Here is a 24,830-nt window from a genome sequence, read left to right as displayed (position 1 = left end):
GTCGAGGAGCGCGTCGACGAGGCGTCCGAGAGCTGGCGGGTGCTTCGCCTTGGCTTATTCCAATGCGGATGTTGCGCGACGTGTGCGCCACACCAGGCGCGACCTCCCGCATGTAACGGGCGACTTTCGGCCAATCACGCAGGTTCAACGAGCCTGGGGCGACCCCGCACTCGCACTTCACCTTGACCGCAGGATGGCGGCGCTCTGGACGACGGCGACCCGCGCGCGCGCGCTCCGCAGCTGGGCCGGGCGCGGCCTGGCGACGCAGGCGCTGAAGCCGCAGGTGGCGGCCTACGACCTGGTGGTGATCGGCAGCGGCCCGTCCGCCACGCAGTGCGCGCTCGAGTCGGCCAAGCGCGGCAAGAAGGTGGCCATCGTGGACAAGCGCGCGTCGCTGGGCGGCGTGTGCGTGCACACGGGCACGATCCCGTCCAAGACGTTCCGCGAGGCCGTGCTGCACCTGTCGGGCTACCGGCACCACGGCTTCTACGGCAAGTCGTACAGCATGAAGACCGTGACGATCGAGGACATTCTGTACCGCGTGCAGCGCGTCGTGAGCTCCGAGGAGGACGTGGTGCGCGCGCAGCTCAAGGCCGCGCGCGTGGACGTCGTGCCGGGCTTCGCGCGCTTCGAGAGCCAGCACGAGATCTCGGTCGTGCGCGACGAGGCGGACGCCCGGCGCGCCGACAGCAGCAGCGGCGGCAACAGCAACCTGGACTCGCTCTCGCGCGTGCAGGCCGACAAGTTCCTCATCGCGTGCGGCACCAGGCCCGCGCACAACCCGCTCGTGCCCATCGACGGCAAGGTCGTCATCGACAGCGACCAGATCCTCAGCCGCGACATGCACCAGCTGCCGCGCTCGCTCATCGTCATGGGCGCCGGCGTCATCGGCATGGAGTACGCCTCCATGGTCAACGTCGTGCCCGGCCACTCGGTCACGGTGGTGGACGGCCGGCCCGACGTGAGTGGCCGTTGTGCTTGCTGCACGTGTGCGTGATGGTGGAGGTTTACGCGGCTAACTGGTGGTGACTTTTGACGTGCAGATCCTGTCCTTCTGCGACCGCGAGATCATCAGCAACCTCACGTACGAGATGCAGAGCAACGGCGCGCGCTTCCTGCTCGGCGAGACCGTCAAGAAAGTGGAGGTATGAGGGTTGGAGCACTGGAGGAGGTGCAGGTGTGGAGAGGCTAACGTTTTGTGTTTGTGTGTTTGATTGGCGGCAGACGACCGAGAACCGCGTGAAGGTTTTCTTCGACAGCGGCAAGGTGCTCAGCGCCGACGCGCTGCTGTACACGGTCGGTCGCCAGGCGAGCACGGACGGACTGAACCTGGAGGCGGTGGGGCTCTCGCGCAACCACCGCGGCCTGATCAACGTGAACAAGAACTACCAGACCGACCAGCCACACATGTAAGCTTGGGAGTTGCTGTTGCATCTCTTCACCATAACGATTCTAATCCCCTGTTGTTATGTTGTTTCTGCCTCCAGTTATGCTGCGGGTGACTGCATCGGTGCCCCAGCACTGGCGTCGACGAGCATGGAGCAGGGCCGCTTGGCTTCCTGCCACATGTGGAACCCCGACGAGGAGCTGGAAGTGACGAGCCAATTGGACAATGGCAACTACCCGTACGGCATCTACACAATCCCGGAGATCTCGATGGTGGGTCAAACGGAGCAGCAGCTTACGAAGGCTTGCGTGAACTACGAGGTTGGTATCGCCAAGTACTCGGAATTGGCTAAGGGTCAGATGATGGGCGCGATGGCTGGTGGCACGCTCAAGATCCTTTTCGACCCGGATACACTGAAGCTCTTCGGTGTGCATGCTATTGGAGAGGGCGCTACGGAGATTATCCACATTGGCCAGGTCGCGATGGCGATGGGATGTTCACTAACGTACTTCCGCGATGCTGTGTTCAACTACCCGACGCTTGCTGAAGCCTACCGTGTCGCCGCGTTGAACGGACTGGGACGCCTGAGTCGCAACACTGATGAGCACTAGTTACAAAATGCCTAGTTCGATGGCGGTGGTGCGTGGGAGTACTTATGGAACAGCAGACAACGATAGCGATGACCTATTCATGAACGTACTTCCGGGCTGCTGTGATCAGCAAACTATCCATGCTGAAGCCTACCACATCGACCCAGATAGAATGTGCAAACGAAATAAACCCGGGTGTATCCCCAGATAAAGTTGAGGTTGTTCTAATTTACCACTCGTTGAATGCACCTGGAGCAGCGCCCACAGCAGAACAGTTTGCCGGATCAAGCACAGTTCAGGATATGCCGCTACAAATCGGTAAGGCAGTTCGACTACATTTTCAAGGCAATTCCATCTTCAGCGACTCACGTATTTATCAAAAACTTTTTCAGAGGGTTTAGCCACACTGCAGCAATACCGATAACGGGATATGCTTGGAGCTTGCCGAATCGAGAAGTTGGAAATCGGCTGAACTCAGCCCAGTGCGAACTTCCATTTCTTCTTCTGCGTAGGGCAAAATGACTGTATATGATGCGGTTGGGCCATCGGCTGCAGATTGAACAGGTTGAATCTTGTACAAGTACAACTGGATGCCGAGAACACGCAACCAAAAAAAATTCCACGGATCCGTCATCATGGCAATATTCATGAGGTGCAGGATGGAGTGAGATTCCGTTGTGCGTGAGCATAAACCACCTTTAGGTGCCTTCACCTTCTTCGGTATTTGCTTTCCCCTCCAAAAGTCCGACAGATACATACTTGATAGACGCTCTACCGCAGTGATGTTTTGGAACGGTTCTTCTGCGTTGGCGGGTGTATGCGATGGAGCAACGCGCAAAGTTTTGATCGTAGTGGAGTTCCTTGCCAAGGCGTTGACTTGTGAACGAATCGATGCACTGAAATGGATGATTGGTGAAGTGTTCACCCAAAGACTTTCGATCCCGCAAGGAGCAACTCGTGATATTTTAATTATCATTCCACGGGTTGTGCGGTATACCGAACTGGCTCGAGGCGTGAAATATCCCAACAGCTTCAGAATAAGGGCGACAATGGCGACCGCAGCGATGGACAAGCGAATTGTTCTCGAGGTGCCATCATAAAAGTACGAGGACGAATTGAAGCAGCCATCAGGATTCGATGATCGGACAATGTCCATTATTTGGCCTTCGTGAGGGATTTTTACGATGCTCGTGATATTCATATCGCGATAGCGGACATTTTTATATGGCCCAAAGACTGTTAAGGAAGACGTAAAGCTGATGAGAAGCCCACGAATCCCCGGGATACCGTCGCCATGGTTCCTTGACCTTCTCATCGCAAACAACACCGCACTGGCGAGCAAAGCGATCAACCACACACCTCGCATCTGAACGGTGGTAGTTTTGAGAAATGGCACAAGTTTGAAACTGACAACACCTCCCACAGAAGCCCAGTACGATTCGAAAAAGATATCCATGAAGCTGCTGTCAAGAACGAGTGCCGCCACATAGCCAACCACTGGCAGCAAACTCGAGTACACGATCACCTGAAACGGAATCTTGGCCACGATCAACACCGCCGACAGCAAACGTGAACTCGACGCAGGTGTTTCACCCGCAGCGACGTAGGCACCATAGACCAGCAAAATCAAACGGACCCACACGTATGCCTGTGCCCCGCCTCGCAGCATCGAGATGATACCGTACCAGTCGACGAGGTTGGTCTGGACGATGTCGCGCTCGTAGCGGTAGTCGTCTACGAAGACGGTCGTGCACGTCGTCGAGTTTCGATCTGCTGATGAGGCGTCAATGGTGGTGTTGACGCAGCGCCTGCCGCGCGTTAGTACGACAATCTCGAGTGCCTCGTAGTTGTAGAAGGTGGAGCGCACGGCTCCCGACGTGGTTGAGAGTCGTTGAGTTGACACCAACGCAACGTCGATCTCCAAGTCTGGGTAGCGTTGCTGAAGTACTTGCAGTCGCAGATCCATGTGATGCCAGAGCCGAACAGGGGTCGCCGATGCGTTCAACGGATTGGCGCATTTCCAAATACCTGGGTGGTTGCAGAATCGTGGTCGAGGTTGCAAGCGCTGACCGATGGCGGCATCCGCGCATATGCGGAGAGACTTGGTTTCTGGAGATACGTGCGGGACGTGAAGCGAATGCAATCTCCAGGCGGGACTCTTGGATGCAGAACGCACGATATATTGGTGCAATCGGTCGATCCAGTTGTGTTTGGTGGCGTAGCGCAGCGTTTTGGGGGATACGTTCTTTGCCGGTCGCAGCTCCGTGCGTGCTGTATCGATGAACGCATCGAGCATCGTGAACGCAGTGGCGAAGTCAAGCAAGCTATTGGCATCCCTCTTTGGCTCGCCTGCTTGGGGTTCGTATAGCAAGAAAGACGGGAACTCGGTCACGTTCAACAGCTCCACGGCTCCTCGAAGACCGACGGAGGTGGTGTCGTATTGGTACGACCAGACTCGAGCTGCTGAAACGGGTTGATCGCCCTTGAGTCCTGCGAATTTGGTGTATTCGGAATTGCTGCCGTTGCCGAGCCGGTAGATATTCACAACAGGGTAGTTGAAGGGTCCGAAGCGGACGGCGGTGCTGGGCATGAGCGGCACCGGATAATATTCCTGCAAGTTGTGTATGCCAAGGCCGGTGCGCGGGATATCGGTCATGAGTAGAACGAGCGACACGAGTGTGACGATGCATCGGAGTTTGGACAAAGCGATGCAGTTGGTGATATCGGATTGTGGTAGGTGGTGCTGCCACCCTTGTGTACTTGTCTGCGCAAGTGCCGTCGTACTTTGGTTTCTTGTCGTGATGGAATTACGCACTTCGTTGTCTTCGTTCTCTGGAACGCATGTGTGTGGGCCTCCACACATGCTTTGGTGACTACATCTATCCACTACCAGCTGGATAGTAGGTGGAAGGAGCTAAAAGTGCTTGGCTAGAATAGTGTTGGTTGCTAAAAGTGTTTGGCTAGAATAGTGTGGGTTGCGGTAACGGACGGTGTGTAGTGGGTCCCGGGTCTGAAGGCCTCAAACTCAATCAACACAGGGCGATGCGGGTGGCTAACCCGCAGGGAACTGATGCCGCGTGTATTGATCGATAGATAGAAGATTGAGGAGTGAGGTCGGAGTCTGATGGTAACCAGCTCGTCGTCTCCGTTGGACTCTGTCCAGATAAATGTGCAGTTGGGCATACAAGTTCTAAGATATGCAGGAAGCATACCGGAGGAGACACTTACAGTCTGTCCGGCCTGTTGAGTAGTGAACCCATTCTTGTCAATAAAGACAGACACGTGGGTCACCTATTGAGTCAGCTGCGGTGGAACCAGGATTGTCAAACCTCGGCATCCACTACACGGTGCTTGCCAAAATTGCTGTGTGTCTTAACAATTACCGACTACGCTACCAGCTTGATACGTCGTTACCATCCAGATTGAAGCAGTGCGAAAAGGGGATATCTCGAGGAATTGCCGAGTCGAGCAGTTGAAACTCGCCAATATCCAGGCCTGCGTACTCTTCCATGTCATTTTCGTGATATGGCAAAATGATGGCGTACGAGCTCGACATGTCTTTAGCGGCTTTGCTGCCACGAGATCGGACCAGGTCGACCCTGTAAAAGTACAATTCGGTGCCGATCACCCTCAGCCAAATGAGATTCAACGGATCGGTCATCGTCGCGATGTTCATACGGAGCAAAACCCTGCACTTCTGTAATGTGGAATATGCAACGAGCTTTGTTGAACTGTTCTTGCAAGTTGGTGGCTGCAGTGGCCCACTTTCTGTCGCGACGAAAGCCCCGGAACCATATTAGCGGTAGATGAGGATGCCATGTGGGGTCCACGAACCTGGCAGCTTTGGTGTGTGGGAACTTGCTGACATTAGATACACGTGGACCAAGTCACGACGAAGGTATTTGAGTAGTGATTGCGAAGTGGACGCTTAGAACAGTCGTTGGCCAGAGCAGCTGTGCACCACAAAGAACCAATGGCGTTGAGGTGAGGATGTGTCTTTGATACTCGGTCACGTTCAGCAGCTCCACGGCTCCTCGAAAACCGACGGAGGTGGTGTCGTATTGGTACGACCAGACTCGAGCTGCTGAAACGGGTTGATCGCCCTTGAGTCCTGCGAATTTAGTGTATTCGGAATTGCTGTCGTTGCCGAGCCGGTAGCTATGCACAACAGGGTAGTTGAAGGGCCCGAAGCGGACGGCGGTGCTGGGCATGAGCGGCACCGGATAATATTCCTGCAAGTTGTGTATGCCAAGGCCGGTGCGCGGGATATCGGTTATGAGTAGAACGAGCAACACGAGTGTGACGATGCATCGGAGTTTTGACAAAGTGATGCAGTTGGTGATATCGGAATTCTGCTGCTATCGGTCCCATATTAAAGCCCGTGAACTGTAGTTGAAGGTGTCTTTCACAAAGACCAGAGGCTGGGGCATTGCTGGCATGTTGTTGATGCCCAAACCGAAGGTTTTTAAGCGTGGACGAAGCTTTATCTACTCCAGCAAGCGAACGGAGCACTCCAAATTTCGCCCCACTCACGATACATGGCTGCTCTTGGTGAAGGTGACGGAATAGGACATGTCGACGCTTGGAGGTGTTCGAACAATTACATGAGTCGTCTCAAATTGGAAACCAAACCTGTTCCGAACATACTCCGTATGATGTTATCTACATTTTCGTTTTCAAGAGTTTGGCACTTATCGCAACAGCACCGCATGCGCCCTTCAAATTGAGAATGGAAGGATGACGCGTACTTGGCCGGAAGTGCCTAATCTACGACCACCGTTAACCGCTTTGCAACAGTATCGACATGGGGATATCTCTGGAGCTCGCCGAGTCGAGAAGCTGAAAGTCTTCGGCGGCAACTCCTGCGTGTTCCTCCATTTCGTCAACATCGTATGGCAATATGACGGTGTAAAATTGGAGCCTTCTACTAGTACGGTTATCGGCGGAGGTCAATGGGATCGCTCGGATTCTATACAAGTACAAGGGGATGCCCGACACACGTAGCCATAAGAAATTCCACGGATCGGTGAACATGGCGATATTCATGAGCTGCAGGATGGATCGAAACTCGATGGAGTTGTAATCCTCTTCGCCCAGCAGATGCCTTCGCGAGGTGCTCCTCCATGAACGAATTCGTGGCAATATTTGCGAATTGAATGGTTTCACCTTTGTTTGCAATGGAGAATTCTCACCTTTCATAATGACACCTAACGGTGATGCTGTTCGCGAAGAACTTGTTTTCGTTGTGGTCGGCACTCGCGTTGGGACGTAAAATTGGATAGTCAAGACTGATGTCACCCAAAGTCGGTGCGCCCCGCATGGAACCATAGGCGTCGTGCTCAAAATTATCCCCCTGGTTTCATAGCGCAAATGGCTCCGCCGTGATGCCAAATACCCCACAACTTGTATGGCAATTGCAAGCCAAACGACGACGTTGGTGCAGAACAGCAACATAACCGCACTGTCGTCAAAGAAGTAATTGGAGATGTTGTAATGACCGACAGGGTTGCTGCGGACGATATCCATTGTTTGACCTTCGTCAGCAATCTCGAACAAGTTGATGATATCGGTGTTGCGATAGGTGGTCTTCTTGTACGGACCAAAAACCGTCAGAGTCGACGTGAAACAAATGACTAGACCTCGGATGGCAGGAATCCCATCTCCCCAATAGCCTCGACTTCTCGTTACTCCAAACACAGCTAAGTTCGCGAGGAATGCCAACAGCCAAACGTTGCGCATCTGCACTGCAGTGGATCGGAGAAACGACACCAGCCCAATGTTGATTGATCCCCCCACTGCGGCCCAGAAGGAATCGAGATAAATGTCCATGAAGCTGCTATCCAACAGCAGTGCGATCACATAACCACTGATCGGCAGCAAACTGGAGTACACAACCACTTCGAACGGAATCTTTAACACAATCCATACAGTTGACAACAACACGGAATCGACCGCTTTCTTTCGAGCCACTGGTTGTCCAGCAACTACGCAGGCACCATACATTAACAAGACCAAGCGGACCCAAACGTAGGCCTGTGCACCTCCTCGCAGGAAGGCAATGATGTCATACCAGTCGACAAGGATAGTTTGGACACGATCGCTCTCATAGCGGTAGTCGTCTATGAAGACCGTTGTGCACGTGATAGCAGATGGTCCCGAGGACTCTGTGTTAACGCACCGCCTCCCCCTTGTGAGTACGACGATCTCCAGGGCTTCATAGTTGTAGTAGGTCGACTGCAGCAAACCCGACGTCGCGGATAGCCTCTGTGACGACAACAGCACCACATCCAGCTCGAGATCCGAGTAGTGCTCTCTGAAAGCCTGGAGTCGTAGATCCATGTGATCCCAGAGCCGAACCGAAGGCAGCAATGCACTCATCGGATTGTTGACTTTCCAGATACCGGGGTGATTGCAGAAGCGAGGTCGAAGCGGGGGACGCTTTGCTTTCGAGCATATTGCGAGAGACTGCGTCGTGTTGGTGATGTGAGGAATGTGAAGCGAGTGCAGTCTCCAGGCAGGGTTCGTCGAGGCGAACCGCACCACGTAGTGGTGTATACGGTCGATCCAATTGTGCTTGGTGGCGTAGCGTAGAATTGCCGACTCATTTCCTAGTGGTCGCAGTTTGTTTCGTGCGGCAGTCATGAAGGCATCCAGCATCGTGAAAGTTGTTGGTAAGTCGATCAGACTATCTGCATCTTTCTTCGATTCGCCGCTTTTCGGTTTATAAAGCAAGAAGTCCGGGAACTCCGTCACGTTCAGCAGGTCGACCGCACCTCGAAAACCGACAGACAGGGTGTCGTACTGGTACGGCCACACCCGAGCTCCGAAACGGGTTGATCTCCTTTGAGTCCTGTGTACTCGGCGGAACTCGATTCTGAACGCCAGACATGTATGACGGAGTAGTCAAAGGGCCCAAAGCGAACGGCGGTGCTAGGCATGAGCTGTATCGGGTAATACTCATGCAGGGTTCTTACTCCGAGCCCCGTTCGCGGTATGTCGGTCAGGAGCAGAGAAAGTGACACCAGCGTGAAAATGCATCGTATCTTCGAGAGCGCAACGCACTTGCCGATATCTGGTTGGGTGAGGTGCTTCTGCCACTCACTTGTCCTGACCCACGTTTGTGTTCTTGCGCTGTGACTCCGATCGTCTTCGCCTTCGGAAACGCGAGTGTGTGGATTTCCACGCCGCACTGGGTAAATGTTTGCCATAAATCACAGCCTCCGACGAACGCTCAAATGTGAAGATGTGGAGCTGGGCTAAATCGACTTCGACGCTGGAAAACGGACATGCACCACGTTTAGCTCGATTCTGGAACTGTGAAGTCCAGTCGAGGTATATTTGAGGAAAAACTGTTAATTGCTTTGAAATCGTCACCCGCTTTGGAGCAGCGTGGGCATTGGGAGTACCCTGGAGTTCAATGAGTCCTCGAGTTGGAAATCATCACAGCTGAGCCCGGTGCGTTCCTCCATTTCGTCTTCAGCATACGGCAAAATGACAGCGTACGGCAAAAGGACAGCGTACGACATAAGAGTAAAACGTGACGGCCGAGCAGGCCGAATCGTGTACAAGTACAAGTTGATTCCAAGCACTCGGAGCCAAAAGAAGTTCCACGGGTCCGTCATCATTGCAATGTTCATGAGCTGCAGGATCGAGTGCGATTGTGTTGTGCGTGAAGCCAAACCTCCTGTTGGTAGCAGGAAACACGAGTTCGTAGGCATAGCCGTAGCTCGTTTGCAACAGCAGAAACGCCACAGACGCCATTCCGACCAACATGAAGACGTCGAACTCTCTCGAACGATCAGATGTGCACTATTAGGTTGAAACCATGAAATCTGTGGAGGTGCTCGCAGTGTCGAGGCTGGGCCTTGCCGGGGTTCAGGGGAAATTTTTGCAAAACTCGCCCGATCGTGTTGGTACAGTGTGGAACTGGTCAATGCATTGAACCGAATGCTCAAGGAGGAGGTGGGCCAAAGAAGCTCTGTCCCAAAGGGGACGTTGAGAGTTGACACCAAGACCAAGCCTTGGTCTTCACGCCGTGCGAAGCCTACCAGTCGCGCTGCGCCCGCTAGTACAGCCACAGCTCCGACACACATTAGTAGCATTGCCGTGCTGTTGTCAAACAAATACGTGGACTCGTTAAAGTACCATTGAGGGGTGGCCCGCACTGTATCCATCCTTTGACCGACACCAGGAAAACGTATCGTTCTCACGATTTCGGTAGTCCGGAACTCCTTCCGCCTGTACGGTCCAATGACCGTCAGTGCCGAGGTGAAGCTGATCGCAAGTCCGCGAATGCCAGGGAGTTTTTCCTCCGAACCGCTGATTGGTTTCCTCGCCACCAGTACCATCAAATCCACGAGTAGTGCCATTAGCCACACAGAGCGCATTTGGGTCACAGCTAAGTTCAAGAAAGGCAAGAACTCAATCCTCGTGACGCCTTCTAGCGTCGACCAGTACGAGTCCAGAAAAATCTCCATGAAGTTGCCATCCAAAAGGAGCGCCAGCACATAGCCAACAACAGGCAGCACGCTGCTGTAAACTACGACCTGGAACGGGATTTTAAACACAGTTAAAACAGCAGATAAGCCGCGAGAGTACCAGTGCAGCTCCTCGTCGACTCCAGGTTGATCTGCGGCGATCAAGGCTGCGTGGTAAAGAAGAATCAACCGGACCCAGAAGTAGCCTTGCGCACCCCCGCGCATCATGGCAATGAAGAAATACCAGTCTACAACGTTCGTCTGCAGTATCTCGCGCTCGTAGCGGTAGTCATCGACAAAGACCGTCGTGCACTCGCTCGATGCGGTATCATTTTCAGCACAGCGCCGCCCTCGGGTTAACACGACGATCTCCTGGTCTTCGCAGTTAAAATACGTGTAGCTCAAGGTCCCCGAAATCATGGACGGCCTGTGAGTAGAGATCAGTGCTACATCAAGCACTAGATCTGGATATCGTCTCTGGAACTCCTGAAAGCGAATGTCCATTTGGTCAGACAGATGCACCGCTGGAAGCGATGCATTTGCAGGGTGAGCGCACTTCCAAATACCTGGGTAAGAGCAAAATCTAGGACGAAGTGGCTGGTCGCTTCTGGATGTAGCTGTGCACAGGTGAAGTGAACGTGTTTGGCGAGATATTAGCGGGACATGCAACGTGTGGAGGCTCCACATTCGGTTGGGCTTCACAAACTGAGTCAAGTATTGGTACACGCGATCTACCCAGAAGTGTTTGGTCCCAAAGCGAAGTACTTCTGGGGTGGCGGCACCTGGCTCAGTTTCTCGAACTCGTAGCTTCGCTCGTGCTGCGGAGATGAACGCATCCAGCATGAAAAACGTGGTGTTGAGGTCAAGAATACCGTTCTGGTTGTTTTCCTTCCCCTGTTTCCCCTTGTAAAGTAGCGACTCGGGATACGCCGTCACGTTGAGCAGTTCTACAGCGCCGCGCAGTCCTATAGAGGTTGTGTCGTACTGGTAGGACCACACGTTGGCTGAGTCGACAGGGTCTGCTCCCTCCAGCCCGTAAAACTTGTCTATTCCGCTTATCTCGTCGCTCGCTCGCCAAACGTGTCGAACCGGGTAGTCGTAGGGACCAAAGCGAGCAACGGTGTCCGGCATGATTGACACTTGGTAGTAGTCACCGAGACGACGTACACCGAGTCCGGAGCGAGGAATGTCTGTGGCCAGCAACGCGATCGAGACGATCGAAATCACGCAGCGCAACTTGGAGAAGGTGAGGCAGCCATGGATGTCCGGACGGAGCAGAAGTTTCTGCCATGCATCCGCTCTTGTGTGCATGGATCCCCTACTGCCACTGCGCCTTACGACCGACAACTCAGTACTCGGCTTGCCGGAAAGAGACTTGATCCTGATCCTTTTCATTCTCGCTCGATTCGTTTCTTGTGGTGTCGTTTCTTGTTTCTTACGCTTTCACAAAAGGTGTGCTATTAGTGACCATCACAGCAAAACAGAACAACAAAATAGAGCAGACGATCTAATATTCTTTTCCATCACTAATGACCGTCTCTTTGTGACCAACATGCTTAAAACTATTAACTTGGTCGTCGAAACATCTTATGAAGTTCCCTTTGGCAACTCCGAGGGGAATATGTTCCAATAGTGCAACGTCACAGCTCAATGGTCTGTGTTCTTTCTCCGGTGCGGTGCACCAGCGTCATGCTTTCCACACGGAAGGCGTCCATGATCGGCGAATCGACTCCGATGTTCTTTGCTGGCACGAGCATCTTCTTGTACACGAGATCCGGGTAGTCGGCGTCGGTTTTCAGCGCCACATACTTTTCCGCAGTGGTAGTTCCTGGCTCGAAGTACTCGGCGCGTCGAGTAGGGAAGATGAGGATGATGAACATGATGGCTATTAGAGCTACACAGCCCACGAACGAGATCCAGAATGAATTCGTAGGGATCGACATGGCGATTCGGCGGAGCTGACGATCCCCTTTAAGCTGCACGTTGGCAAGGAGATCCGACGACGTTGAGGGAGTTGAACTTGAAGATGACGAGGACGATGAAGAGGTGAGGTCGGTCACGGCAGCGTTCTGCATGAAAAAGAAGAAGATCGAAGAGTACATGACTTCCAGCGGCCTCTCCAAGTAGTATCGGTTGTCCTCCAGCTGCAGCAGATACGACTCCATCAGCGACGAGCACGCGTCGCTGCCGAGCGTCTCGTTCAAGCTGGCGTTCCACTGGGTATTCGCGAAATTGTCGAGGTTCAAGTACTCCAACTCGGTCGGCGTGCCTTGAATCAAGAAGGACGGCGCGTTCAACTGCACCAACGGTGTCGGGGAGTGGAAATCCCCTTCCATGATATCGCTTACGGGGAGTACGTCCTCTCCAGCGAACAGGTAGCGCTTGGTTTGAGGGAGTTGGTACCACATACCGTTGCAATCGCCCCCATCTTCTCCGTTGACATCGCACTGCGCGTCGAAGTCCTGGTGCACTGGGTCCGTCTGCCACGATACCAGCGCGAAGCTGAATTGGATGTGGCGTCGAGGGTTGACGATGTACGGGCCCACGTACATGTCCAAGCTGTCTCCGAAAACCTCGTATTCTCCGTCGAGGCCGCCGTACGCGAACGTGTCGCCAGTGATGTACGAGCCGATGCCATAGATGACTGCTTGGTTCGAGAGCTTCTCGCACCCGATGGGATACCATCCTCCGTAGTTAGCGTCGTAGCTGATAGTGGAGCAGTTGTCCACTACGGGGATGACCCCTACCTCCTTCTGCAGGTTGAACGTGTTGCTGACGTCGTAGAAGACGCAGGACGTGTTGCCGCAGAAGCTGGTGCTGTAGTAGCTCCACACGTAGTCAGGGATGAAGCTCGCATTGGTGTCCCTCGAGCTCGAGCTCGTTGCGTTCGACGGACACGCCCCGTAGAAGTCGCATGCAGCGCCTTCGAACGACTCCCCGTAGACGATCGAAGTGTTGAGGACGACGTCGATGGTTAATGCTTCGATGCTCATTTGGTCCGTGAGGCTTAGCTTCTCCAGAGACAGCGTCGTCTCGTCCATCGCGAAGGTGCTAGGGAACGACTTGTTGAGTCCCTCGGTGACCAGGCTCATGACGGAATCGATCGAGACGGAGGTGATGTTGCCCACGGCCTCCATGAGCGTGAAGAGGGAGGTGGCGGGGCCCTGGCAGATCCGCGTCCCGTCGTCGGCGTACGTCCAACCGCCCGTGCTGATGGAGTCGTTCGGGAACACGTCGAGGTCCGTTCGGCCGTCGGACTCGGAGCAATTGTGCTGTCGCCTCTCGGAGTTGGCGACCGCGCGCTCCATCATGACGGTGCCGTGCAAGAAGAGGTCGACCACGTCGTTGATGTCGAACGCCTCCGGCCAGTCCGTGTTGCCCTGGGCGTCCGAGTACCCGATGGAGTAGCTGGCGTCGGGCGTCTTGTTCATGAAGTTGACCTCGGTGTTCCACTCGTTCGAGTAGAAGCCGTAGACGACGGCGATGGACGCCAGATCGTCCACGTTGATTGGCGCCAAGCTCTCGCCCGCGTAGGTGACGGACGAGTTCTGCTGCGTGCAGGTCGGGTTCGCGATGAAGCTGAACGGGGTCGTCTGCTGCCGCACCGCGTTCTGCAGGATGGTGTCGCTGGGACGGCGCACGTCCGACTCGTTCTTGAGCGCCGCGGCCTGCAACTTCTCGATGCTGGACTGGGACTTCTGGAAGTCGTCGAGGATCATGGTCGAGTTGTAGCCCACGGTGCTGTTGGAGGCCTGGAAGCCGCGGATGCTGTTGCCCAGCGTTAGCACGACCACGATGGGGACGACGACGAGCACGACGGATCGGATCCGACCCACCACTTTGCTGGGGGCCGACACCTCCTTGGCCGACCAGAGTAGGTTGTGCAGGAACACGATGTACGCCGGCTGAATTTTGTCGAGCCACCAGCCCATAACCACCTCCACGAACGCCATCACGAGCCCGGAGCGGAAGTTGTATGTGTCCGTCTTCTTGTCGGCGTTGGTGGACGACCCCACCTTGTCGTACACGGTCTCCGGCAGTGTGATGCCCCAGAGCGCGACGCCCGTGAAGGCCCCGATGAAGAGACAGAGCACGGCGACGTGGAAGGCCAGCCGCGCCGGAGCCAGCGTGATGTCGAGCGTCGGGGAGCTGGCCTCCAGCTTGTCTTCCAGCAGCGCGATGTCCACGGGTTTTTCGACGTCGACGGGGTCCGCCTTAGACATGGTTGTGGGGTATGCGCGACTGGAAGTGAAAGGCGAAGTGAAGGTGCTAGGATATGCTGCGTTCGACGCCTTTCGCGTTGTGAGCGAGCGAGCAGCTGGCGAAGTTGGTGTCAGGGCGCATGGGCCAGGTGGAAGTGTGCGGTGGGTACCGACGGCGAGCTCGATGCAGCCATTGCCAATGGCTGCATCGAGCGATGGCCCATTGCAGTGCTTGAACATGGCGTAGAGGGCATCGCCACACGGTAGAAAACCAGCAGGCAGCTACGGTATGTACAGGCACATTTTGTAGCCGTTGCTGCTGGCTCCAGGCACCTGCTGGGTTTCCTGCGTTGCTGCTGGTGTTTGGGTGGATGCAGAGCTAAAGCAAGGCGAGACACAGGCGACCAGAGGAATAAATGAATGCGTCGCGTCGATTGCGATTAAATGCGTTCCTGGGTGCATTGCGACCTTCGTGCAAAATAAAACACCTGCAATAGCTTTCGATGCAGCACTCACTCTATCCAACTGCTGGTTTTGGTGCAAGTTTTCATGCTTCGCGTCCATCGCCTAGCATCTGACCTGGTGATATATCACCGGGGCGCTGTCACCCAGACGTCAAAGTCTCCGTCAAAGTTGCTTAACCAAGGCTACATGCGTTGCTCTCTGCACCTGCCTGTTTGTCACTGCCAGCCGACGACAGACTTTGCCACTTGCGATTCGGACACTTGGGGCACACCCGCACTTCCCCAACAACCATGGACGTGCAGTCGCCCTCGGACGTCTACGCAGTCGTGGACACCCCCACCAAGAACCTCCCGGGGGACTTTGACAACGACAACGACATCATCATCAACAACAACAATGCCATTGGCACCTCTCTCCTCCGCAGCGACACTCTGCTCAACGGAGAGCACGTGGAACCGGACGTGAAGCTGCGAGCCGTGCCCTTCCTGGCCATCGTGCTGATCAGCAACGGGGTGCTCATCGGCTTCATGGCCATTTTCCTGTCCGAGGTGACCATGGGCTCCAAGATCAGCGACGCCGTCGGGTCCTCCAAGAACGCCGACAACAAGGTCGAGACCTACCAGTTGCTCAACGGCTACATCTCCGCCGCCGCCGGCGAGCTGCTCAACTTCGCCTTCTTCGTCTTCCTGGCCGTCATGGTCACGTACTTCGGGAACCTGCCGTGGCACCCGGGCCAGAACGTCCGGGACGGTCGCGGCAACGTCAAGAAGGCCGTGCTCTGGTGGTTCACCCCGTTCACCATGTACGTCGTGAACGTCGGCATCACGTCCATGAACATCAAGCACACGATCGTCGGCGTGGAGCACATTTTCGTGCAGGACGATCTCGTCACGTCGGTGCTTGGGCTCTCGGACACGTCCGACGCCAACGACGTGCAGAACACCATCTTGAGGACTGCGGTGCGGCAGGAGGTCGAGCCCTTTATTATCCAGTCCGGGTCGTCGTGCCTGCTCTCCAGCAACTCGTCGTTGAGCGAGGCCAGTCTGGAGACCAGCATCAACGACACCAGCAAGATGCCGACGGTCAAGAGCATCGACTCGACGTCGGTGGGCTACGGATTCACCCTGAGCTCGTGGAACTACGACGCGCTGCCGGTCGGCGCAGATCTGACCAACTCTGTTAACTTCACAGCCAGTTACCTCGACGCCGACGCCTTCGCTGGGTTTCAAGCGGAAACGGGTTTTGACTTGTTGACCGGGTACGAGATGTTCCTGCAGGGCAAAGCTCTGTTCGAGAGGTCCGTGTCGGACGCCGATGTGTCTGCAGCGTACCCGTGCTCGTGGGTTGATGGGAAATACGACCAAGATGACTCGGACCAAAACACGTTCAGCACGTTCGACAACACCAGCGAGTACGCCGGCATGCGTAAATGCAACGGAGCCGTCAGCTCGCTGCAACTGCTGGCCAACATCACAGACTCATCGACACACAACCTGGACACGTTCGTGACTACGGTTCTAGTTGGAATGAACAAAACTTTGAACGAGTCGACGCAGCTTTCTCTTGATGAGACGACCTTCCTGTTCGAGACGTACGCGATCTCGTCGCAGCTGAACCTCACGATGCTGACGCTCGACATCCCGCTGGACCCGTCGGTGCAGTACCGGAACCTGAGCACCGACTGCTCTGCCAACGGGACCTTGTCGCCCAACGTCTACGACACAAGCTTGTACACGGCCGCGCAACTCGCCCAGCTCGACCAGATCTACTGCAACACGTCCATTTACCTCTACAGCAGCCCTGCTGGGACCTGCGGGTCCTCAAATTGCATCTTTCGAGACGAGTCCGGCATGGTCGCTTTCAAGAGGCAAATCCTGCTTTTGCCGTACTTGACGGGCTGCTCGGTGGAGGACATGACGTATGGCAGCGATTACTTGAACTTCCTGCCTTCGGGGTGTACTGCAGAGGAAGACTCAGCGTTCCTCTACGGAGCAGGAACTTACATATCGGGCGACGCTTTTGACGAGCAAGAAGCGCTCCCTTACATGATAAACCCACGGAGACATCTCGTGTTTTCGTTTGCCAAGCTCGACTGGAAGCTGGAAGATGTGAGCAAGATGTTCAACGCTGGGTGCGGAGTACCGGGCGGTTGCTCTGGCCTCGTCCACGAACTTCAGAATACTACCAACCCAAGCGCGAAAACTCGATCGGTCCTGGTTGTTGGGAACAGCACTCTTCCGTCGGGGCGGATGGATGCCAGATTCATCAACCCCGTCCAACTTGTGACGCTCAATGCTCAACCACTGCTGTACCCCAAGACTAACGAGCGACACTTGTGGGAGTACGCCCAGAAGGATCGTTTTAGCGATGTCACCTGGACCGATGCCAGCCTTGGCGAATTGAATTGCTCGGTTCTCGTCGACTCGTTCATCACTCAAATAGAGAACAACCACTACTATTTGGATGACCCCCGTCAAGCCATGTACACTTCAGCGCTGTACTACCTCTTCCAAGACGCGGCGACGAAGACGGTGACTCTGGATGATGTTCCAGAGGGGGCAAGCAGCTTGTATTTGGGGAGCACTCGCTTGGACGGCGACACGGAGAGGAAGAAGATCAAATACTCCATCCCGCTCAGCTCAGCTATCGCTACGTTCATAGGCATCGCGATTGTGATTGGGTTTTCTTTTATCGTGGTCATTACGCCCATCGACCGAGTCATGACGTCGAGAGAGACCAACTTTGCGGCACGATTCACGGATTTATTGACCAAGGAGGAGTACCCACCAGAGGTTCACAACTGCGACCTGCGTATCCCAGGTGGCGAGCTGCTCCCAATTGAGGACTGCACCGTCGAAAGCATCACGCTGCACTCACTGGCCGATGAGTCCGAGAAGGTGTATTTGTAGATTGTTTTTTTTTCTCTTTATCGGGGCTACTTGAGCTGGGTTAAGAAGTACTTCACAAATGACAACAACTAAATTGCCATTTCGCCAAATCGGCCCAATTCTTTCTGAAAAAAATGTTGCTTCTCTGGTCCGCTCAGAAAGGTTTTAGGTAACTTACACAAATTCATATCATGAGATATGATTGGCTAATCTCGTCTATTTAACACCTGAATGCGAATTTCACGCGTGCTATAGCAAAAACCCGGCACACGCTGCTACCACCAATTCTTGGTTCCAAGTTCAGTGTCGAATGCGGTGGATATTTGGTAGATCAGATCAAGCCAGTTTTCGAGGGTCGGGTTGAATTTGGAGAGGGAGGCGACGATAATTTCCTTACCGTTTGTTGTCCTGATTTTTCGAAAAGTAAGCCCTGCACCCGCTCCCTCCAATTGAATGGTATTCGACGATCGGCCCCCTTGGAGAGAGAATCAAGAATGAAGGTCCCCGCACGTGAATGGCGCGAACAACCGGCACGGTACGCTCGAAAGCGCTCCCGCTTGATTAACTGCTTTGACGGACACAAATTTCTACCAGGCGAGCGCGCCGGAGGACCCGACGAATCAAGGAGGCGATGTGACGCGCGCGCAGCGCCACAGCGCGGAGTTGCAGCGGAGTCGGCTTCGCGAGCATCAGCGAAACCTTCGAGGAGACCCTCGGGCAGCGCTGCGGAATGTGCCCCCGCTTCCAATCCACGATCGCGATGTGCTGGAGGCACAGCGGGCGGCGAATATCGCGCGAGAACGCCGCGACGCGCATGAGAGTCGACTTGTAATCGAAGGCCGAAGCATACGCACCCGGAGCGCTACCGCCATCTTCGAGGTGAAGATGGGGCGAGGCCCAGGTCGCACGCGCGCGACCAGAGAAGCAACGAGCGATGGGAAGCGCGCGCGGTGCGTCAGATATTCGGCATAGAGAAAGACCCAGATTCGGACGACAGCGCGCTTGCTGATGTGATATCCGCTTTTGACGAAGTTGACGAGGAGCAGTAAAGCACCGGTGACGACCCCGACTACGAAGAGAAGGCGCTTTATCTGCTTGGTACTGCGGGCAGTGCGGACGAAGACGACGTTAGTGAAGACGACGAGGTCGAGGACGACATTGAACGCGACGAGGAGGATGGAGACGACGAAGTCAGTGAAGTTCGGTACGTTCGGTCATCGAACGTACACCGAAGTTCACACCAAACACATGATCTCCGCGTGAAGCTGATGTCCCCCGTATGGTTTTACGGATTCAAGACCACTTTTGAATCGTGGGAGGAGTTTCACGAATGCTTTGATGGGTTCCAGACTCAGACGTTCCAGCAGTTTTCCAAGCGCACAAGTACGTCGGTCTCGCTGAGGAAAAACAGATCATTCGGATGGCGAAGGTGAGAAAGAAGGCAGGAAAGAGGGCAAGAAAGGCGGTGTCATTGGTTCCGGAAGAATGGGTGACCTACTCCAAGACGATGGTATGTACGCACGGTCAGCCCTACGAACCAAAGGGCAAGGGCAAGCGCATTCACAACAAAGTTCGTGACACCAAGTGCAAGGCAAGGGTGAATATTCGTATTACAGCAAAGCTCAGTGGCTCTTGGTATTTGCGTGTGAACGCCACGGGCAATCATAACCACAACCTGAACAAGCACATCTAGGACAATTACGCGGAGAACCGGACAGTAAAGGACCCCCGGTTGACGGACGACCTGGCTGTGCTACACAAGGCTGGCGCAAACACGCAAGGGATACTACAATATCTGCGTGAACGTATAGGTGGTGATCTTTTATTTTCAGTGTGAATTTGGTTGGTGCCAACTAAGTTTTGTGTATTTTTGGTTACGTGCAATAGGCGAGAAAACGACTCAGCGAGATGTCCACAATATGGTGCAGCGGTACAAGCTTGATGAACAAGCGGGTCTCCCAGACGCCCAGCGCGCGTTTGCGGTGATGGAAGAATTTTGCAGGCAGAACGGCAGAAATTCGGCCCAGGTGCTCGTGGATAGTGATACCAACGTTGCCCGCATCGCCACTTTTCAGTCGGCGAGAATGAAACGCTTATTCAAGGCTTTTCCTGAGGTGATTCTTGTTGACTCGACTCACGACACGAACGTGAATCGCTACAAGCTGTTCAGCTTTGTAGTGCACGATGTGTTCGGCAAGGTACCAGTGTTGAATGAGTGTATTGTGTATGATAAAACAATAAAATAACAAACTTGTCAAAGGGTCAATATGTTCATCATGCACTTGTAGATAGCGAACACAAGGACAATCTGCGGCGTGTGATGCAGATTTATAAAGCACACAATCCGGACTGGGCCAAGATAAAAGTCGTCATGACCGACAAGGCCCTCCACGAGAAGGACGTTCTGCGGGAGGAGCTGCCCGACGCACGCCAACTTGTGTGTCAATGGCATGCCATTACCTGGTTGAAGAAGCAGGTCGTGCGGCTGGCGCCATCGGTGAAAAAGGAGGTGAAAAGTCTTGTTCGACTGCTGGTATACGCTGCTAGCCAGAGCGAATATGCCGACGCAAAAGGAGCTATGTTGGAATTACTCGGAGGGGATACTATGCACGAGTTGTACCGCACCTTTATGGGAAATTGGGACAACAACCAGGACGAGTGGGTGTCGGATAGGCGCGGCAACACCCCGCATCTCACGAACAATACAAACAACAGGATCAAGAGCAAGTGGGGAAAATCAAGGATATTATTAACGACACGTTCACGATAGACCAGCTACTGTCAACGTTAATGACACTCCAGGAGTACGCCGAGGACCAGTATCTCGCCGAATATCACCGGATTGGCAGTCGACCTTCGCGTGATTACGAAGATCGAGAGTTGACACTGTTTGCTCTCCAACTGAGCTAGTTCGCGTTCGACTTGGTCTCCAAGCAGCATGAGTTGGCAACAGGACCAGATACAGACTACGCCATTGAGCTTGGTGTACGTGGCATGACAACAGTTACAAGTCCTCGATCTGGAATTGCGCATGAGGTTAACTCGCGAGTAAGTTTTAGTTTTCAGTTTGGGTTTGGTGAAGTTTTGGTTGTATTCATCTAGTATTCTTTTCTATACTAACCGTGTCAATGGCTGTCGAACAGACCAATACATGCAATTGCATCTTCATGAAGACCTGTTTGCTGCCATGTCGTCATGTGATGTATGTTCGGAGCACACGCAACTTCGAAACAGTGATCCCACCCATGCGCTGTTTTCCTACGAGATGGATTGTCCAGAGCTCTGAAAACAACATCGACATAGGTGCCATTCAATGCGGTGGTTTGAAACAAGGCACTTGCCCACCTGTACTAAAGACACGAGCTCTGTCAGGCGCCACGATGTACGCCGAAGCCAAAGCAATGGCTGAAAAGATCATGGATCGAATGGCGCTCCAATCGACGCCAACATTTCGAGTTGCACTGTAGTGGCTACAGGATTTCTATGTGGCGCTCAACTCTGGGGAGGTGATCGACATTGTTGAACGTGAGGTTCCTGAGTTCCCTGGGTTGTCCCAGGTGGCTTCGGTTGGCGGAGCAAGTCTTTCACAGCTTTCGTTTGCCGATACGTCGTCTCAGTTGACTACAAAGGCTGATGTCGAAGTTGCAAGCAACGATGGAGATAGTGTTGCGCAATTTGAGGCCAACGATAAGGGCAGCGCGGTCGTTTTCAGCCCCAAGAGTGGAGGTATTGCCATCCCTGAAGATGACTCGACCGGAGTTGTGTGCGAGGACACTGGAGCCGACGATAATGCTACATCTGTCAAGAGCACTGAGTCACAAGATGATACCGAACCCACCCAAATTCCCACCGAACCTGGAGTCTCGTCAACGGAGAGCGTGAGGGCAGTAAATTGGGCATTCGCGGATCGCCCAGTGATCAATGGAATGACCAAGGCACAGCACAAGCGGGCGCAGGCAAAGCAGGACCTCGAAACGGCGCTTCGACTAGCTGCTAAATATCGCCAAGCGAAAGTGTCCAAGTTCGTCTCTTTCGACGAGGTCGCTGCATTGCTGGACGGTCCCTACAGTCTTTTTCACTCCAAACCTATGGTGGACGCGCTGATAATTCCGAATGTTGATGTTGTCGGCACTCTATCCGTTCGATCCTTCGAGGTTGGACAAGACATTCCTGTTATAAAGAGAATTCCACCACTACCGGTAGTGGTGGAAGCCATCGAGGCCATCAAACTCAAGCAAAACGTTAATTTACTGGCCTATTGGCCAGACTATGGGTATGCTACGTTCGACCAGTGGCGAGCATGGCGGAAGCTCGCCAAAGGTTCCTGTTAGTGATGCGCACCACTAAATGGATTGACAATGTGGAATGGCGAGTTGCTGACCTTCGTGAGCCCTTTACTGATACGCGCAACGTCACTAAGGTAAATAACCACTACAAAACTTTGACCGATTTTGAACCGAACTGACTAAACCATCGTATATTATGCAGAGCGAGCACAAGGCTTCCGTCGAAACGCTAAATCTAAGCGTGAATGGCGTACCAGGCGAATGCCTAAATGGACATCAGCTGCTTGACTTCCGTGAGAACTTGTGGCTCCACACCACGTCGATACTGCTGTCTCTGATGGTTCTACGCGATGAATACCCAGGCGTCGGTGTTATCAGCCCCAGCTACCACGATTTCACCATGCCGGAGCAGAAACGTAGAATCGCAGCGGGGCTTGGAGCAAGCGAGCCGAAAAACAAGCGCATCATTGGAATCATCCACATCAAGCATCATTGGGTTGCTCTTCTCATCGACAGGACGATCGGAAGCAGCAACAAGAAAGCAACGTGCTTCATGTTTGATCCACAGCAGCGCCGCAGCAATTATACAGTCATCGAGAAGAGCGTGCGCACGGTGATCGAGGGAGTGCTACAGCTGGGAGGCATGGTGGCTTACGAGCAGGTAGCGTGGCGCACTCAGCAATATAGCAACTCGTGTGGACTTTGGTGTATTGCAGTACTGGAAATGCTGCTTAGCAAGTCGTCGTGGGATGACTGCTTGTACAACTTGGTGCCCTATCTGGGAATGCGCTCCCTGCACAAGGCTCTAGGTTTCCTCGGCAAAGTAGCAGCTTAAGATGGATAACTTCAACTTCAATATACGTGTATCTTGATTTCGGTTTTAGTTTTGGTATCATTAAAAGTAGTATACCGAAATTTGACAAGATGACTTTACCTCACACGAAAAAACGCTAAGTCCCACGATTCCCAAATCTAGAATTGGCCCGAAAATACCGAGACTTTGTGGTGTATTTTCCATACACCAATCCGAAAATAAAATAGCTTTCCCCTAGATAATGGGTAACGATTTCTACATGTGTTTTCAGGACAACGCAGACAGTGCAGATGCACCGTTAATGATCAAATAATGGCCATCTAAACTCGGTGGTAGTAACATCGTCCCGTTTTTAGTCGTGTCTCTATATTAATAATTCCACACGCAAAGCTTGCATGGAGACGATTTCACGGTAATTTCCCGATCGAATATTGCTAAAAATTTTGGCTATTGCGAAAAACAAACCTAATTCCCATCTAGGATGAGCAAAGTTAAGTGATGTTATAATGCAGAAACACAAGTGCTATATATTCACAAAAGGGACTACGAGCTGCACTGGAAGCTCAGCTTTTCGCTGGTGCATCATTTGTCGTTCTATTCGTTTTACCTGCGAAGCTATAACGATAGAAGTGATTCGCGCATATTATCGCGGACCAGAGAAGTATTTCTTAACACTAAAAAAGCGGTTTTGAAACCAAGTCTAACAAGAGGTTTTGTACGCAGCTACAAGCTTACTTCGTCATTTCGCAACCACGATGAAGAAGTTCCTGCCGCAATTTGACTCGAACACCCTTTGAAAGCTGCAGTTAAGAAGAGATTCCTGCAGTTGAAGATCTATCAGAGAATTCCACCTGATGGAAAGCACCAAGTTGATCGCGTGCAGGTGATTCACTGGGTTGAAGAAGCCGTTTCTGTCGTGAACGAGACTTAGAGTTCTGACAGAAAAATCGAATACATTTTCAATAAACTTGGACGCGACCTCGTCTGCCAAATAATTAACTCTGCCAAGAACATCTGAGCCAACTACAAGAAAGCGTAGCATACAGTTCTCTTCTCCACAATAAAACGGCTGACCGCTCGAGGAGGGAGCGCATTTACACCTTTACATTTGAAATTACGTAGCTGAATCTTAACAGGAAGAAATCATATTTGAGAGCACCTCTTATTATAGCGGCAGAAAATGATGGGCTAGTAAAGACAGGACTGTGGTTCGCTCAATTTTGAGAAAACCTGGAACGCCATTTAGATATGTGGTAAGACCGCCCACTTTTAGTATGGTTATGGTGTAAAACATGCTAATTCGCAGTCGTTTTGAAGCTACAAGCACTGCAAAATGCCGCCTGAGAGGCCGCATTTCCTGGGGAAATCTGGGAAGCCTATTGGACAAGAGCGCTGGATAGGGCGTGACATATGGGAGAAGTAGTTTGAGTTAAAAAACATGCAGTCTGCTCTCAAAGGATTTTATAAGATGAAAGAGGTTTTACTCGGTGCTGTCTTCGTCGTCGACGAGCTCGCATTCTTCAAGTGCCGCCATGTACTTCCTCTCGAATCTCAGCACGCGTTTGCAGCACTTGCACCAATGTTTAGACTTGACGCAAGCAAACACAGCAGTCAGTTTTGCTGAAAGTTATCGGCTGGACGTCGAGCGATTTATTCTCTACACGCCCCCAAACCATTTCAATAGGTTGTAGCTCGGGATGGTACGGGGGCGTGTACAACAG

At 53.3% G+C, this 24,830-nt stretch overlaps 5 protein-coding genes across 5 annotated transcripts; 3 read left to right on the top strand and 2 right to left on the bottom strand.

The window, feature by feature from the left end:
• Window positions 1-193: 193 nt before the first annotated feature.
• IUM83_05914 (Pyridine nucleotide-disulfide oxidoreductase) lies at window positions 194-1,998 on the top strand (the record flags this gene model as incomplete). Its single annotated transcript, XM_067930077.1, has 4 exons — window positions 194-961; window positions 1,044-1,145; window positions 1,225-1,409; window positions 1,488-1,998. The coding sequence occupies 4 exons, from the start codon at window positions 194-196 to the stop codon at window positions 1,996-1,998; spliced, it is 1,566 nt and encodes a 521-aa protein (XP_067782568.1).
• A 1,218-nt stretch (window positions 1,999-3,216) lies between these two features.
• Window positions 3,217-3,943, bottom strand: IUM83_05913 (Transcriptional activator Myb; the record flags this gene model as incomplete). Its single annotated transcript, XM_067930076.1, has 2 exons — window positions 3,217-3,284; window positions 3,337-3,943. 2 exons carry the CDS (start codon window positions 3,941-3,943, stop codon window positions 3,217-3,219), a joined length of 675 nt encoding a protein of 224 aa, XP_067782669.1.
• An 8,151-nt stretch (window positions 3,944-12,094) lies between these two features.
• Window positions 12,095-14,677, bottom strand: IUM83_05912 (uncharacterized protein; the record flags this gene model as incomplete). The annotated part of the gene is made up of 1 exon (XM_067930075.1): window positions 12,095-14,677. One exon carries the CDS (start codon window positions 14,675-14,677, stop codon window positions 12,095-12,097), a length of 2,583 nt encoding a protein of 860 aa, XP_067782670.1.
• Window positions 14,678-15,411: 734 nt separating this feature from the next.
• IUM83_05911 (Amino Acid-Polyamine-Organocation (APC) Family) lies at window positions 15,412-18,030 on the top strand (the record flags this gene model as incomplete). Its single annotated transcript, XM_067930074.1, has 1 exon — window positions 15,412-18,030. The coding sequence occupies one exon, from the start codon at window positions 15,412-15,414 to the stop codon at window positions 18,028-18,030; it is 2,619 nt and encodes an 872-aa protein (XP_067782672.1).
• Window positions 18,031-22,309: 4,279 nt separating this feature from the next.
• IUM83_05910 (uncharacterized protein) lies at window positions 22,310-23,130 on the top strand (the record flags this gene model as incomplete). Its single annotated transcript, XM_067930073.1, has 2 exons — window positions 22,310-22,429; window positions 22,498-23,130. 2 exons carry the CDS (start codon window positions 22,310-22,312, stop codon window positions 23,128-23,130), a joined length of 753 nt encoding a protein of 250 aa, XP_067782567.1.
• Between the last annotated feature and the right edge of the window lie 1,700 nt (window positions 23,131-24,830).

The sequence above is a fragment of the Phytophthora cinnamomi genome, assembly GCF_018691715.1.
Source record: "Phytophthora cinnamomi strain GKB4 chromosome Unknown Contig104, whole genome shotgun sequence".
NCBI classification, from domain to species: domain Eukaryota; phylum Oomycota; class Peronosporomycetes; order Peronosporales; family Peronosporaceae; genus Phytophthora; species Phytophthora cinnamomi.
Note: the sequence above shows the minus strand (reverse complement) of the source record. Positions and strands in the feature narration are given on the sequence as shown.